Genomic DNA, 14,443 nt, shown 5'->3' on the forward strand with positions numbered 1-14,443 from the left:
TGCTTGGCAGGCCTTCCCTCACCCTGCTGCCAAAAAGCGCTTAGATGCTCTGATTTCACATCAGCTCCTCTCGCCCTCTTTTGTCCACACCGAGCTTCCCTATCCCTGCCCCCTTGTGCTCTCCTTGCTGTATGGAGCCTCAGATGCTTCCCCAAAAAAGATCTTATTTGTGACTAAGCTTAATAAAAAAAAGAAAAAGGAAAAGAAAAAGAAAAAAAGGGACAGAGAACAAAAAGCCAAAACAGAGGTTCCTACCACTTTTCTGTTATCATTTCAACATGATGCTGTACTCTCTGTGGACATGGTTTAATCATTTTAATGAGCTATTAAACTTGCTTCCCTGAGTGAAATCAAATTTAGTGTCATTTAAAGGACAGCAGGTAAAACAATAATTGATTTATGGTCATATACTCAAATAGGTCTATTATTCAGATTTTTATATAAATAGGCTAAAAATAGTATTTACCATTCTCAGAATTTTATCCACAGAAAGAGCCCTTTTAAAAAGAGATTTTCTTTTTCAGTGCACATTTAAGAAGTCCATGTAACATTGAAGGGCTTTAGGCCATACCCACACACCCTGAGCTAATTTCCAGCCGTAACTTAAGAGTAGGGGCCATGCTACATTTTTGTAAAGTTTCCTTCCAGATACCCCTTCTTTAAGCAGGAGTATCTCATACATGTATCCATTGTTTCTCCATGCTTAGACCCATGGGCACCAATCATTTTACCTACTTATTTTGTATGCAGTTTTGAGATAGAGTCTTGCCATATGTAGCCTTACACTTTTGTCAACCCTATGTCATATTCCCATATGCTATAATTACAGGTGTGTGCCTTTATGCCCATATACACACAAACACACACACATATATTTATTTTTCTGCTTGATGTCATGAGTGAAATTAATAATGCTTTTTAGAAGACAAAGCAAGTTCATTAGAAAACCAAACTTGAGGTAAGGACCAAAGATACAGCCAAGTCACTTCAGTGGCAGCAGGTAGCCTTTGTCAGATGAGATGTCACAGGACGGATGATGAATGCTGTAGCCCCGACTCAGCCAAGAGCACAGAGAGGAGGATAGCAAGCAGTATTTGCTCAGCTCTACCACACTGCTAACTTTAATTTGTCCTCTCATATTTAAGTTCCCTACAGCTTTTGTTTGGCTCAGTGTTTTCAAGTGCTATCCTCCGGGCAACACAAGCTTCCATTTTTTTTTTTTTTTTAAATCTGATCAGCCATTCCTGCTTGCAAGAGTCCTTCATAAGAAGGGTGGTAAGGAGAGTCAGTGGGCCCTCACCTGAGACTGCATCTGATCCCTCCTGCACCTTCTAGCAGGGGTATGCAATTCTACTCTAATCGCAAGCGACCTTGGGTTAGGGAGATACTAGAGCATAAAGACTGGGAAAGTTTCGTTACGGGAGGAAACACCATCGGTATGACTAGGGCGTGGTCATTATCCATGTTCAGTGAAGATTTCCCCAGTGAAGATTTCCTGGAACATGTTCCTCAAGTAAGCCCAAGACACTCACTGATTTCCCGGGTTGAACTTTGGTGGACTCAGATTTTGGTTTGTTATTGGGACCTTCTAAAGATGATGGTGGTGGTATACTTTGTTTATGCTTCCCCAGGGAAGGGATTCTCACACTGTTCAGGTTATTTCTTTTAGCAACTCTCCAGGAAGCCACGTTGTGTGTCCCCCCTCCCCCCATGTGGGTTTTGCTCCACATCTGGAACTGACAGGTGAAAGAACTCAGAAAGTCAGGTATGTATCTTCTGGTTGCCTGGCAACTGAGTGACAGCTCTAAAGGAGCAGTGTTTTCAAGCAAGCAATTGGTTTGCTACAAGTGGAAACATTTGGTTCGAGCAGAACCCGCTATGGTATGCAGGCTTAAGTAAGCATTTGAGAGAGTAGGAAGACAGATGGTATATTCGAGGAAGCTGAAGAGATTCAGGGGGTGTGTCCAACACATCGATGCAACCTTCCATAGAATCAGAACATTTAGGAGTTGCTACCTCCTGAATGGAAGACTGTGATAATTTTCAACTTGACTTGGTGTAGGAGGTGCCTGTTTAGGCATATCCATGAGGGTGTTCCCAGAAGTTTCAATGAAAGGAGAAGACTAGAATCTCTCAAACGTTCCCCCTTTAGTTGCTTTGTTGCTGGATATGTGGTCATAGCAACAAGCAAATGAACTACTACAGAAGCATTTAAGTAAAAAGTGATGCCAAAATAACGTATATTTCATTATGAAGCTGCTGGGGTATCCATACACTATTCAGACAAAACAAATTCCAGTTTATATCTATATTTGTAATAAAGCAGCAATGAACCAGGTACCTTGTGTTGATAACCCAGTGCCACATGCAGATATGTAGTGAGCTGGGTTTTTTGTTGTTGTTGTTTTGTTGTTGTTATTGTTTTTTTTATATATAAAACGTTTCCAACCTTTTACCCCAAAGCAAAACAAAACCACCATCTTTCTTCCAAATCCGTGGTAATTCATATCTAGAAAATCCAGGTCAAGAGGGATTCTCTCCCAGGGGCAGGGAGAGAAGAAAATAAAATCCAGGGCATATTGAATGAAAATGTTTTCATGAATAAAATGAAGTCAAGGTCTAGGCTCAGATAATAATGGGGTTTTTAAATCTAAACGAATCTTAGAGGTTCCAGAAAGTGTATGAAGAAATACTTCCGCTTGGTGAAGACCCGTCACCAGTAAGAATAGCTAGCAACTCTCAGTAAGCACCAATGGCAAGTTCCTTCCTTCTGCTTATTGTGACACCCAACAGCACAGATTCTTGAAATGCCCCTAGTTGGGTATAGGAGTATGCACTGCTTTCATGGTGCTTGCTTGTGGCTTTTCATGAGAGCCTCGAGGAAGATTTGAATCCTGTTGAGATTTCACTGATTCTTTCAATGGCAGCACTGAAAGTTGCAGAACACTCACGCAAATCGTTGTGTGTACATATTAGCCGTACACGAATGCTATATCGATATGCTTTTCCGGCTGGTTATAAATGCTACAAAGATGATCTTTTAGGTTTGTACACTTGTATAATCATAGTTCATTTCCAAAAAGGCACATTTTAAAAATTTTTTATAGGTTTGTCAAATTGCTCTCCAAGTTATTGCCAAATTATATTTATTGGTAGCTTTATTCATGCTTGCTCTGATTGCCCATCATGAGAGATCTAAGAAGATTTTAATCTTGGTCTTAGTTTAAAGAATGAAATTGAAGATTTTCAAATGTCCAATGAAAAGCTGTTTTTTGTTGTTGTTGTTGTTTTTTTGTTTTGTTTTTGTTTTTTTGTGTGTGTGTGGTTTTTTTTTTTTTTGCTTGTCTTACATTAGTTGTTGCTGCCAGCCTTGGGTTGTCTCTGTATATAGGGCATCTATGTGGAAGAGAAATTGGACTTCCAGTGTTTTCTAGGGTCAAACAGGGGTCATGCCTAAAGGTAGACAAATAGAAGTTTTTGGCGCCAAGAATGCAAGACCTTTCAAACGACTCTAGCCAGCCAGCAAATGAGTGCGTCTGCCTGGCGAGATAAGCAGCGCTTTCCTCATGCTGGAAATTTTCAATTTCAGGCTGGGCGCACAGTGCCGCAGTGTTCAGGAAGAGACTCCCGAGGTCAGTGGCACGTGCTAGAAGGTCAGTGTCGCCCGTATGGCAGCACCCGGGACACAGTGCATGTGTGAGGTGAGCTTAGGCGGTGGGAGCTTTAAAAAATAAGTGTTAATTGGTGTCTAGCCAGCTTTCTATGTCAAAACCACATTGTGATGCTGCTAGCAGATCATGCACCTTATTTATTAATGCATGAAAGTGGTACCGCCGGAATAAACTGAGCAGAAATGTGCTTCACAGCTTCCAGGTCTTTGAACCCACCCCCCCAAGACTCTATGGTTCTAAATCTTAAAGTTTCAATTAGGGCAATGATTCCTAAATGCTGGCCTGTCACATTTATTGCCAGAAATCGCAACAGAAACCAGCTGCAGTGCAACAGAGAACTGAAGTATTTGGAGCTTGGTGCAGGGGTCAGATTTTGGTTAAAAGTGAGAGGCCTAAATTGTTGGTGAAACCCCATTTGAAACTATATTCAGGTTAATAACTTAGGAAAAATACTAACATTTTGAGAAAGCTGTCAACATTTGCTGCATTGCATAAGACACTGCCCACATTTTAAATGGATTCTGAAGTAAAGCGAAGGCAGGCATTGGCCCTGGCGTTCTGTTGTCCCATCAACGCCTCTAAGACCTATCTTTACGGGAAGGAAACACGGTCTCTTCACAGGCACACAGCTCTCTGAGACTGTCATGAAGTCACTGTCCAGTCAGTTTATCCCATGATGTACTTAAAATGCTTTGTAGATCTAGGGCAAATATTTATTTAGTTTATATAGAAATTGTACATGAGGTTCATGTGGCGGAGGAGAGGGGAATAAATACAGGCAGATTTGAAAAAACAACTCGAGAGACACTCAAAAATCGCTTGCACGCCTCATTGATGCCATTCATTAAATACTTCTATCTGGGTAGTTCATAATAATTGTATAGTTTGATTTCTATTATTCAGCTCATGTTTTAAAAAACACATCATCTCTATCCCCCTGGCCATCTTTAAGTGCCTATGAGATGAAAAACATGGGCATATTATCCGTCTGGCAACTGCGGAGGAATCTATGCAGTAAAGATTGTTTGCCTGTACTTGTTTTCATTTAGGAACAGGCATTATGGTTTCTATAATTCACAGAATTAAGAACAAAGCAAGTTGGAAAAAAAGTAAATTCCTCCCAAATGCTTAAGTTGATTCACTGATCGAGACATGAGACATCCACTAAAACCTAAGACAAGATGAAAAATGTGCAGTAAAGTCATTATTTAAATATCATGATTAAAATTCAAGCTGAGAAATAATAGTGAATATTTGAAATTGACTCACCATAGCCACTCTGATATGGTATACTTTAATTCGGAGAAAAAAAATCATTCATATACACAAGTCTTTAAAATGTTCTATTTCTTTCTAACAACACATTTTAATATACTTCAGAAAATGCATTGATTTTATTCAAATATATTTTCCTAAAATATAAATATTTAAATTAAAGTTTTAAAATGGAAACGACAGTTTTTGCTGACTCTTACCCAGATATCAATCAGTCTAAAACTTAAGCAATAAAGAAACAATATCTGTAATTATGGTAATTTTAATTTGTCTATAAATATATAATAGAATCTTTGCAACTTGAGTGGTTAACTCAAACTTCATGTAGTACCGAGCACCTTAGATTACATATTGTTGAATTAAACTATTGGAATTAATATATGTGTCATGTTATTTACAATACATAAGTATAATTCTCTTGTATAACAACATTCCAGTGATTTCTGAAAATATATAGTGTGAAAGAGTACAATACAATTTACAAATGCATCAGCGCTTTCCTACAGTGTTGAGGTTGGCCTCCACTTTTCAACATTTTAAAATAGGAAACCAAACAAATGTCAATGTCCTCTGGTGGTATTTCCTAAAGCATTGTCTATAAAACCCACTAGCTTCACAGATGCCCCATTATGAAGAACTGCAAGGCGTGGACTCCTCACCCCCACCTTGAAGACTGTGATCCATGAAGACCAGAAATGTTGAAGAGGCTAATAGATGTCTTAAGTTGCTATGTAGCAAATATTTTTATGAACAAGCTCCTAAATCAACTCCCTCCAATGTGAGAACACTGTCCATTGTCTCTTGGAACAGGTGTGGTATGAGAAGTGTTTTGGGGATACGATGGTTTAAAATACAACTGCAGCTCTATAAACACACAAATTTGAGGAAGCTTAGTCATGGGCCTTTAGGCAGTCTTACTTTGCATAGGTATCTGCTAAAACATTACCCTTCAACTGATGAGCAGAACACAGAGCATGTGCTAATGTAAAACTCCATGGAAGATAAGTACAAAAAAATTATAAATTCTAGGGCTAATTTTCAGGGCTTGTGAAAAGTAAGTCCAAAATCAAATAATTGGGTGTAGTTTTTAGTGAATGAATCTTAAAAGGCAAAATAACAAAAGCATTAAGTATTCACTGGCTAGTTTCTGCCTCAAAATATTCTTGTAGAAAAATAGCAGGTCATTTTATCATTCCCTGGAATTCCAAAATTAATGTAGATGCTACCTGTAGATTTGACTATACCTCTGGTTCTGTATGTTTAAAACAGCATCATCAAGAACTGAGAGCCGCTTTCCATTACTTAAAATGCATGCATGCAAGAACAGGCAGAAACAAGGACCACTGAAAACTGTGAAATGCAAGCAGTTAAGCCCCAACTGTGTGACCAGTGTGTGTGTGTGTGTGTGTGTGTGTGTGTGTGTGTGTGTAGTGACAACCTTTTAAAAAAATTGCCCAGGATTTGATTCCTGTAAATAAGGGTACTAGTTTTGGCTGTGAGACAGCATCCATGGGTGTAAGTGTAGTTCCAAAATTAATCACCATTTGTGTGTATGACCCCTCAGGATAGCTTTGCAATTGAAACGGTCCGCTTTGGCTCAGGTTCCACCAGCTTAAAGCTCAGGTCAGCATCCGATGCTTTATTTCATTCCTGCTCAGCATATGCTCATGAGAACAACTGGAATCACTCTGTACCAACTGAAAGGTAACTCATTAAGGAAATTAAGGAACAGCTGCTTCGTTCTTAAATAAAAGGTGGTGGTTGCTATTGTTGTTGTCTTTGCCTACTGATGAAAGTTAGCTCAACTTGAACCAGGAAATTGATCGCAAGGAAGCAAGAGCTCATTGTTACTAGGCTCGGAGGAATAGGTGAAACTCTCCATTTCTCATCTGCACAGCACAGCTCTGGCTTACCTAGACACCAGTGTGATTCAGACCTGCCCACGTTGTCGTAACGGCTGTGTCCTTGGCTGTCATTATTTAAATGGTGTGCCGTATATATTCATCTGCCCTCGCCTCCTTAACCACGCTCTGTTCTACACGTTTCATTCTCATGTCCCTTGTGGTATTTTATTTAAGGTGTCCCTTCAGGTTCCCAAAACTGACGGAGGAGCCTGGGATATTACATGTGACTCCTGAGACGTAAAGTTGGCTGAGCATGCTCCATCCTGTGGCACTGCAGGCTTCCTTTCCTAAGGCAAGTCGCCTCTCTGTTCAGGCCACCAAGCCCAGTCTTGTAATCTTAGCCGATAGAAAGGAATGGATGGTGAAAACGATCGGCTTGGGGCAGGAGTGAAGGTCCAGTTGCTGAAATTGAGAAAAGACGAGAGCATGAGAGATCTTCAGTTAATGCTTGGTGGAGCATAGTGATTCTCACATCAAGCCAATCTATATGCACTTCTATTTCTGCAGTGTTAACTAGAGCGGTTCTGTCCTCAGAGCTTTGTTCTCAACGAGGTAAGGGAATAACTCTTTTAACTTACTTCTTGTCACTCCCATACCTTTTTTTCTAAAACACCTTCTAATGAATCTACCTATAATAATTCTATAAATATTGATGGGACCCTTCTTTGTCGTCTAAACCACTTATTTTCAGCTCCACGGCCGTGAAGTTTATGCCAAGTCTGGTACAGCATGCAGCAGTTCAAATTTCTCATCTCAAGTTGTTTGGTGCTCAGCTCTGACAGTGTTTTAGATGTCTAATCTTGGCCAACTCATTTAAAATTCTACTCAGCCCTACTAACAAACAAAATAATTAGAGTTTTAATTCTGTGTGTGAAACTGCCTTGTGACTTGTGAATACAGAATCATGCTAAGCAGCCCTGTCTTTGCCACCCTCTACACATGTCTCTCTGATGGTGACTTCTAAAGTTGTAGCATGCTCAGTCTGGTTCCTGCATAACCCAGGGCATGCCTGACTGGAGCATAATGCTCATCAGAAGCGGAATTATCACTTGACCTAATTTAGAAAAATTTGGGCAACTTCCTGATTCTCTTCTGCCATCCCAAGTTCTGTTCTCATGGTGACGCTTCTGTGCAATATGCACAATGTGAGTGTGCAATAACACCTACCAAACCTAAGATTGCTTGTTATATAGTTCAGTGTCTTGGTTTGTTTTATGTTATTGTTGCCATGATAAAAACATTCTTTTTTTTTTCTTCAAGATTTTATTCATTGTTTATACAGCATTCTGCCTGCACGTGTGCCTGCCTGCCAGAAGAGGGCACCAGATCTCATTATAGATGTTTGTCAGCCACCATGTGATTGCTGAGAATTGAACTCCGGACCTTTGGAAGAACAACCAGTGGACTTAACCTCTGAGCCATCTCTCTAGCCCGATAAAAACATTCTTACAATGACAGCTTAAGGGTGTATTTTAGCTCACAGTCCAAAGCACAGTCCATCATTGTGGGGAGGTCAAGGCAGAAGGGGCTTGAAGCCATTGGGCTGGTCACCTTGTATGCACAAGCAGGAAACAGGGACAAACGCATCCTGCTGTGCTAGAATCCTGGCCAGGCATGGGGGAGGAGGCCTTCCACCTTATTTAATGCAGTCTAGCTAATCCTTCACTCTTAAACCATTAAGAGGCAGCAATTGTCATTATCTCCATTTTTCATATGGAAAAACTAAGATCTACAGATGTCTTAAGCTTTATGAAACCACAGCTTTTACAGTCAATAAGGAAGTGTGGACTCAAGTCTATCCGATGTTATAGCTGGAGATCAATTACCATATCCCATGCCACAAAAAAAAAAAAAAAAAAAAAAAAGGACACAATTTTGAAAAGTGGTGTTAAAACTCTCTGCCTCAATCTCTGTAGTTTATAGATGGGGTGACTTGAGTCCAAAGAAATGAAAGGAGCCAAATAACCTAGGACATAAGCAAGGATAAAATAAAAGACCAATTCTTGTTCATTTCCATGTTGGTATAAAGCAGTTGCCTTTCAGAACAAGTACACAGATGGGTGATTGATAGACCAGCAATGAATGCGAAGTGTTTTAGTGACAGGGACTTTCATGTCACTAGCTCATTTCAGTCATGGTCTCAGGCAACATATAAAGAACTGGAAATACAGAAATACAAAAGACCAAATCCAGAAGAATTCTGAGAATCCTTTGAAAAATGAAAGGAGCTCTCACACAGCGTGTAAGGGTCCACCACCGGAGAATGGACTTGGTCACCACTGCTGATAGTACCCATAGGTAGTCGCAGCCTGGCTTTGCACTGAGGTCAGCAGTGTCACGTGATGTGGAACCGTCTTGGTCTGAGGTGCTTGGCCTTTTAATTCTGTTCACTGTGAGCACGGCCCTTCCGCCCTAGTCAGCTTCTCCTGAGAACTGTAAAACACTTTCTATATACTTCCCAGGGAAGCCCGCAGAAGAAACACCTGCACAAACTTGTGCTAGGAAGTGGTAGAGGAAAGAGGGAAGGATGATGGAAGTCCAGCAGTTGAATGAAGTGCAAGGGAGCACTATTGCCCGCAGGTGGAAGAAGGCTCCAGTGTCATCTTCTGGGAACTTGGTTTTGACTGTGTTGGGGAACAATGACCACACAGCAGTGTTAATTTAACCCTATGGACTATTTGCACTGGTGTGCTACTCCTCAACTAGTAATTGGTTAACTTAGATGAATACTGCTTGATTGTAGCTTCCAATTTCTGTAGCCTTGGGCAGTCCCTCCTTTGACTCAGATGATGTCTACTGTCTATTTTCCCACTGCTCTTAGTTCTCTGCCCTGGCAGTGCTTATTTCACATACCTGCCCTCGTCCCCATGCCCTGGCACAATGCCAAGGTTATATTAGCTGCTTAATGCATCTTTAAAATGAATGGTGCAGATGTTTACAGCACCTGAGAAACACTGTCTGATAAGAAATTAATGCAAGACTTATAATGGATTCTTTCTCTAGATTCAAATACTTATATGTCATTTTTCTAATGAAAAATGAAACCAATGGAAAGATCTTGAGATAACTGGATCTGTTTAAAGCCCTTAAATTCAATCCTACTTTCTCAAGGGTCATCTGCTACAGGAGTCTGTAGCTACTGTGCTATTACGTGAGCAGGTTGTAGTCGTAAGGCAGCCAGCCTATCACTATCAAGTCATTGCAGATGTGTGTCATAATGAAGCAAATGAAATCATATGGCCACAGGAAAAGCACACTTACGATCTCTCCTTCTTTGCCACCAAAGTCTAGATAGAGCATCTTGATTCCATCATCTGAAGACATTTTGAGCTTCTCATAGGGGGACTGTATGATTGTCTTGGGAAAGGCACCCTCCTGAGGCTCAGTGGAAATAGAAAATCCATTGTCATAATGTATGGTCAAGCGGCATTCCTGGTTTCTGTAGGTGCAGGCTGAGAGAGAGAGAGAGAGAGAGAGAGAGAGAGAGAGAGAGAGAGAGAGAGAGAGAGAGAGAGAGAGAGGAGTGGGTGGGTGAGACATGATGGAACAATCCATGTATCCATTTACTCAGCCACTAAATTATTTTAGTTTCTTCAAACTAGTGTCCAACCCAAATTTCTTATTAAAATGAGAGAAGAAAAAACATAGTTCTCATACTTCTTAGATTGACTTTGATATAATTTAGCAATCCTCAGGAACTGAGAGTCTGTGGAATGTTTTCTGGGCTCCAGTCCTTAGCTTACCTCTCACAACATCTATGGCAACAGGAAAGGTGTGCTTGACTTCCTGTGGCCAGGGGGGCCTGGCTTTCAGCCAAAAGCAACAGACATTTTATGTTAATAAAGTAAACTGCCTCTGTTGCATCTTCATCACCATCATCATGTTATCTGCATGGATACACCCACACATGCACACTCACACGCACGCATCTACACACACAGGCAATCAATCCCTTATTATCCTATCAAAGTCAAGACATGTGTCATGCTTAAGAGGTCAGAAGTGAAGAGTTAAAAGAAACCTACATCTTAAAAAAGGCCAAACAAAGTTTATTTCAGAAATTGAAAGAGCACTTCCTTTCATTTCCCCTAAGGCTTTGGCTCCAGGAAGTGCTGCTGCAGAGAGATCTGTGCTGTGGCATCTTTCATGAGGATGTTTCTGTAACCCCCTGCTTATGAGGTGTCCAGATGCTTTCTGCTGGGTGGATAGGGGAGCATGAACAGGCCACCTCCAATCCAGAGGAACACGGGACACCTCCAGTCTGGAGGAACAAAAGGCTAAACCTTGTGAGCAATTCAGATGTGGGCTTGTAGCTAGAAGCCTAGCTGTGGAGGAAGAATCCAGCACTTTAAGCCGAATACCTGGACAGGACAGGGACAGTCACAAGCACCCTAGCTCCTGTTGAGGAAAGTATCCCTTATATCTTCACCAAACATTTCTGGAAAAGGGTATCAATTATCGGACTGGGTTTACATTGCCTCATAAAACACTGCCTTCAACAGACCTTTGTAGGCCAACTGGCTCAGGCCTTGATCCACATCTAATTGAATATTAAACGAAACCAGGACATTTCCTTTGCTGGGGTGGAGCTGCGAGTGGCACTGACACATAAAGCTGTCATTAATTGAGAAGCAACTTCGTGTTACCTTTAGTTCTGCTCTGATTTCTAAACACACGGAACACGATTCCACCCTCTACCCTGACTTAAGAAGCAGAAACATTTCACTAATACTATAGGGCTTAGAAAAAAACTAAAGCTCAGAGAAGAGACAATATCATCCCCCGGGGGATGCTTAGCTTTGAAAATTCAATTTCTTTTCTTTTTTTTTTTAAATGAAAATTCAAGTTCTTTCTCCTCTGTTTTATGCTCCTTTCTCCATGTGCTGGCACTGAGACTTAGAGGGGCTTCAGGGCAGGGGGATGACAGCGAGTCTCTCAGCCTCCCTGTCCCATGAATAGTGACGGATGGTGACAATTGCATAGGGGAGACCTTTGGATTTTAGAGGAAGAAATAGTATGCCTCCTGGCCACAGAATGAGGGGAGGCGTCCTTTCAAATGGGGCTCTGATGAACACAGTTGCCCCTTTCCTGACTTACTGTAAGCATTTCCCAATTTTTACTCTATGAGTTCACCTTTTTGAAAGGTTTTTCTCTGGTAGATCCAAATGTTTTGCCCTCTGCCACCCCAGCCCCCAGTCCAAGGACAACCAAGGACAGTGTCACAGAGATAGCAATGGCTTTCCATCCTGGGCCCTTCCTTTTGTGAATTTTCGTTTCTTGTGCCTGCAGCATATATACATAGGCTCCAAGCATAGTTTTGTTTGTGCTTTCCCCACATTTGAACTTTAAAGTTATTCGATTAGTTATTCTGATCTGGCTGTGATACACTTTCATTGCAGAAGACCTCAAATGATGTCTGTGGTCTTTACTGGGGGGAATTAGTTATCCAAAGAAGTTCTCTATCTCCACGGGATAAACTAAACACATGGCAGTGTTAAACGAAGCTTTGATGAAAACAGAAGTCTCTTCCCCCAAGTCTCTGGAGCCATCATTCAAGCTGCAACTGGGTTGTGTCTTTAATCATTTCTCTGCTACCACCCCACTGGCTCGGTTTACACAATTCTTTGTTGTTCTCCTTTGGCTAGTGTGTCACCGGCCTTAGTGTTTTCCTATTGATGGAGATGGTGTCTACATACTAAATAGGATGGAAAACAAACCAAATCCTTTGGGGTGCCTTCATTCTTTCCTAAAGTCAATGCATTGGGTCTGAACTTCCCTGGTACCACACATAACTTTATTAAGCGTAGCATCTGATTGGCTTGAGCCTTTCCCAACTCTCAGATTGACAGCCTGCCTCTCTTGCCAGATACCATAGTCACACAGCTTTCAGGAACACTTCTAACAGGTTATCAACAATAGCAGGACATGTTCAGCTTTTAAGATAATCATTAACAGACACTGATCAAGACACCGATCATGGTGGCACATGTTTCTAATCCCAACATTTGGTAAGACTGTCAATTTGAAACACGCCACGGCTACACACTGACATACTATCTTAAAAAAAAAATTAAAGGACACTGATTATATTGAGTATACTGCAGCAGAAATTCTACTACACATTTAGAGACAATTTGGAAAAACCCCAAAACACGCTACTGTGTGTCCTGGGTATTTAGAGCACTCCTGGGTATCTGAGAGGTGATACCTTAGGGCAGTTCTCCTCAAAGAGTAGCCCACGGTCCAGTAAGCATCACTGCCTCCTGGAATTTATTATATGAGAATTCTCATGCACCATGTCATGCTGCAGAATCTGAATCTCTGGAGGGAGAAGAGGTCAGCCATCCATGCCTCTGAGTAGAAAAATCATTGTTTTGTTATTGTGCAGGAAGTTTTGGTACATATTTTCTAGCTCTTCTGGGGGAGTCCTCATCCTCTCTAGGCTCAGTGGAGTTGATGGAAATGTTACAGATTTACACCGTCCTGGGAAGCAGCTATTTAGCACAAGTGACTATGGAGCACAAACAGTGACACAACTGAGGAAATTATTAAGCTTTAATTAATTCGAATTCAGCTAGCTTCACAGAGCTTCTTATACTAGGCAGTGCAAATCTTGGGTGATAATTATAAGGCTAGCAACTAATAATAATTCTTCTTCACACGACCCTCAGAAGTGGGCCCTGTTTTTCTGATTATAGCTATGGGGTGGAAGAACCAAAGAGATGAAGCAAATGACTAAGAAATAACAGAGCTGGGATGTGAACCCAGGTCAGTTGCCATTCAAAGTGACCAAGTGTGACGATTACAAGCTTCTACTGCCATCCTCAGAGCCACAGAAACATATGTAAGGTAGAATGAGAGAAAAGGCAAACTGTATTACAAGCAGTGACTTCGAGGAACTCACAAGTCCCTGGGAGACACGATGAGGTGATCCTTAATTGTCACAGGGTGCCTCGCTCTTAAGTGCAGCAGGGGGCTTGGGAAAGGTTCACCATAGATGTCAGAACTAGAAATTGTACTAGGGCCCTGGGCCAGAAACAACAGCATCACAGACACTGTAGGCTTTGTATAGCATAGTCTATATACACTGTGTCAAATACTGGATGTGTATTCTGTGGTGTGTATTATACATACACACATGCACAGCCATGAATACACACACACATGTACATACCTACATACATGTGTACGTATAAACACCACATACATATACACAAACACACCTGAATTAAAAGTTTTACCAAACATGACAATATTTACATTGATATCTCTACTCTCACTTAAAAAATATTGGCCTTGTTCTAGCTGGTTGATTTGGAACACATAGTGGGTTGTTTCTTACAGTAAGAAACAAAAAGACACTTCACAGAATGCCTAGCACAGAGTAGGTATGCAGTAAGCGACGTGGAGTGGAAGGGTCCCTCCTTCCATCCATCCACCCATTCTTAGTCATTTTGGGGAGTCCTCTCTGGCAGTGGACTTCTCCCAGCCTGTTTCTGCCCCTTCATTCATGGCAGTGGGAGTTAATCTAGAGCCACCAAGTGTTCAGATGTTAATTGCTTGCCCCTTGAGATTCTTATTGTTTTACAAGTA

At 41.2% G+C, this 14,443-nt stretch overlaps 1 protein-coding gene across 1 annotated transcript in view; it reads right to left on the reverse strand.

Moving 5' to 3' along the window:
* Positions 1–7,111: 7,111 nt before the first annotated feature.
* Positions 7,112–14,443, reverse strand: part of SNTB1 (syntrophin beta 1) — a 239,670-nt gene continuing 232,338 nt past the window's right edge. The window contains exons 7-8 of the mRNA XM_084803024.1: positions 10,112–10,302; positions 7,112–7,252 (exon numbers count right to left, since the gene is read on the reverse strand). Of these exons, the coding sequence (XP_084659150.1) occupies positions 7,160–7,252; positions 10,112–10,302 (284 nt within the window). The 3' untranslated portion in view covers positions 7,112–7,159. The remainder of the gene's footprint in view (positions 7,253–10,111; positions 10,303–14,443) is intronic.

The sequence above is a fragment of the Acomys minous genome (assembly GCF_964271855.1).
Source record: "Acomys minous genome assembly, chromosome: 12".
Taxonomy (NCBI): domain Eukaryota; kingdom Metazoa; phylum Chordata; class Mammalia; order Rodentia; family Muridae; genus Acomys; species Acomys minous.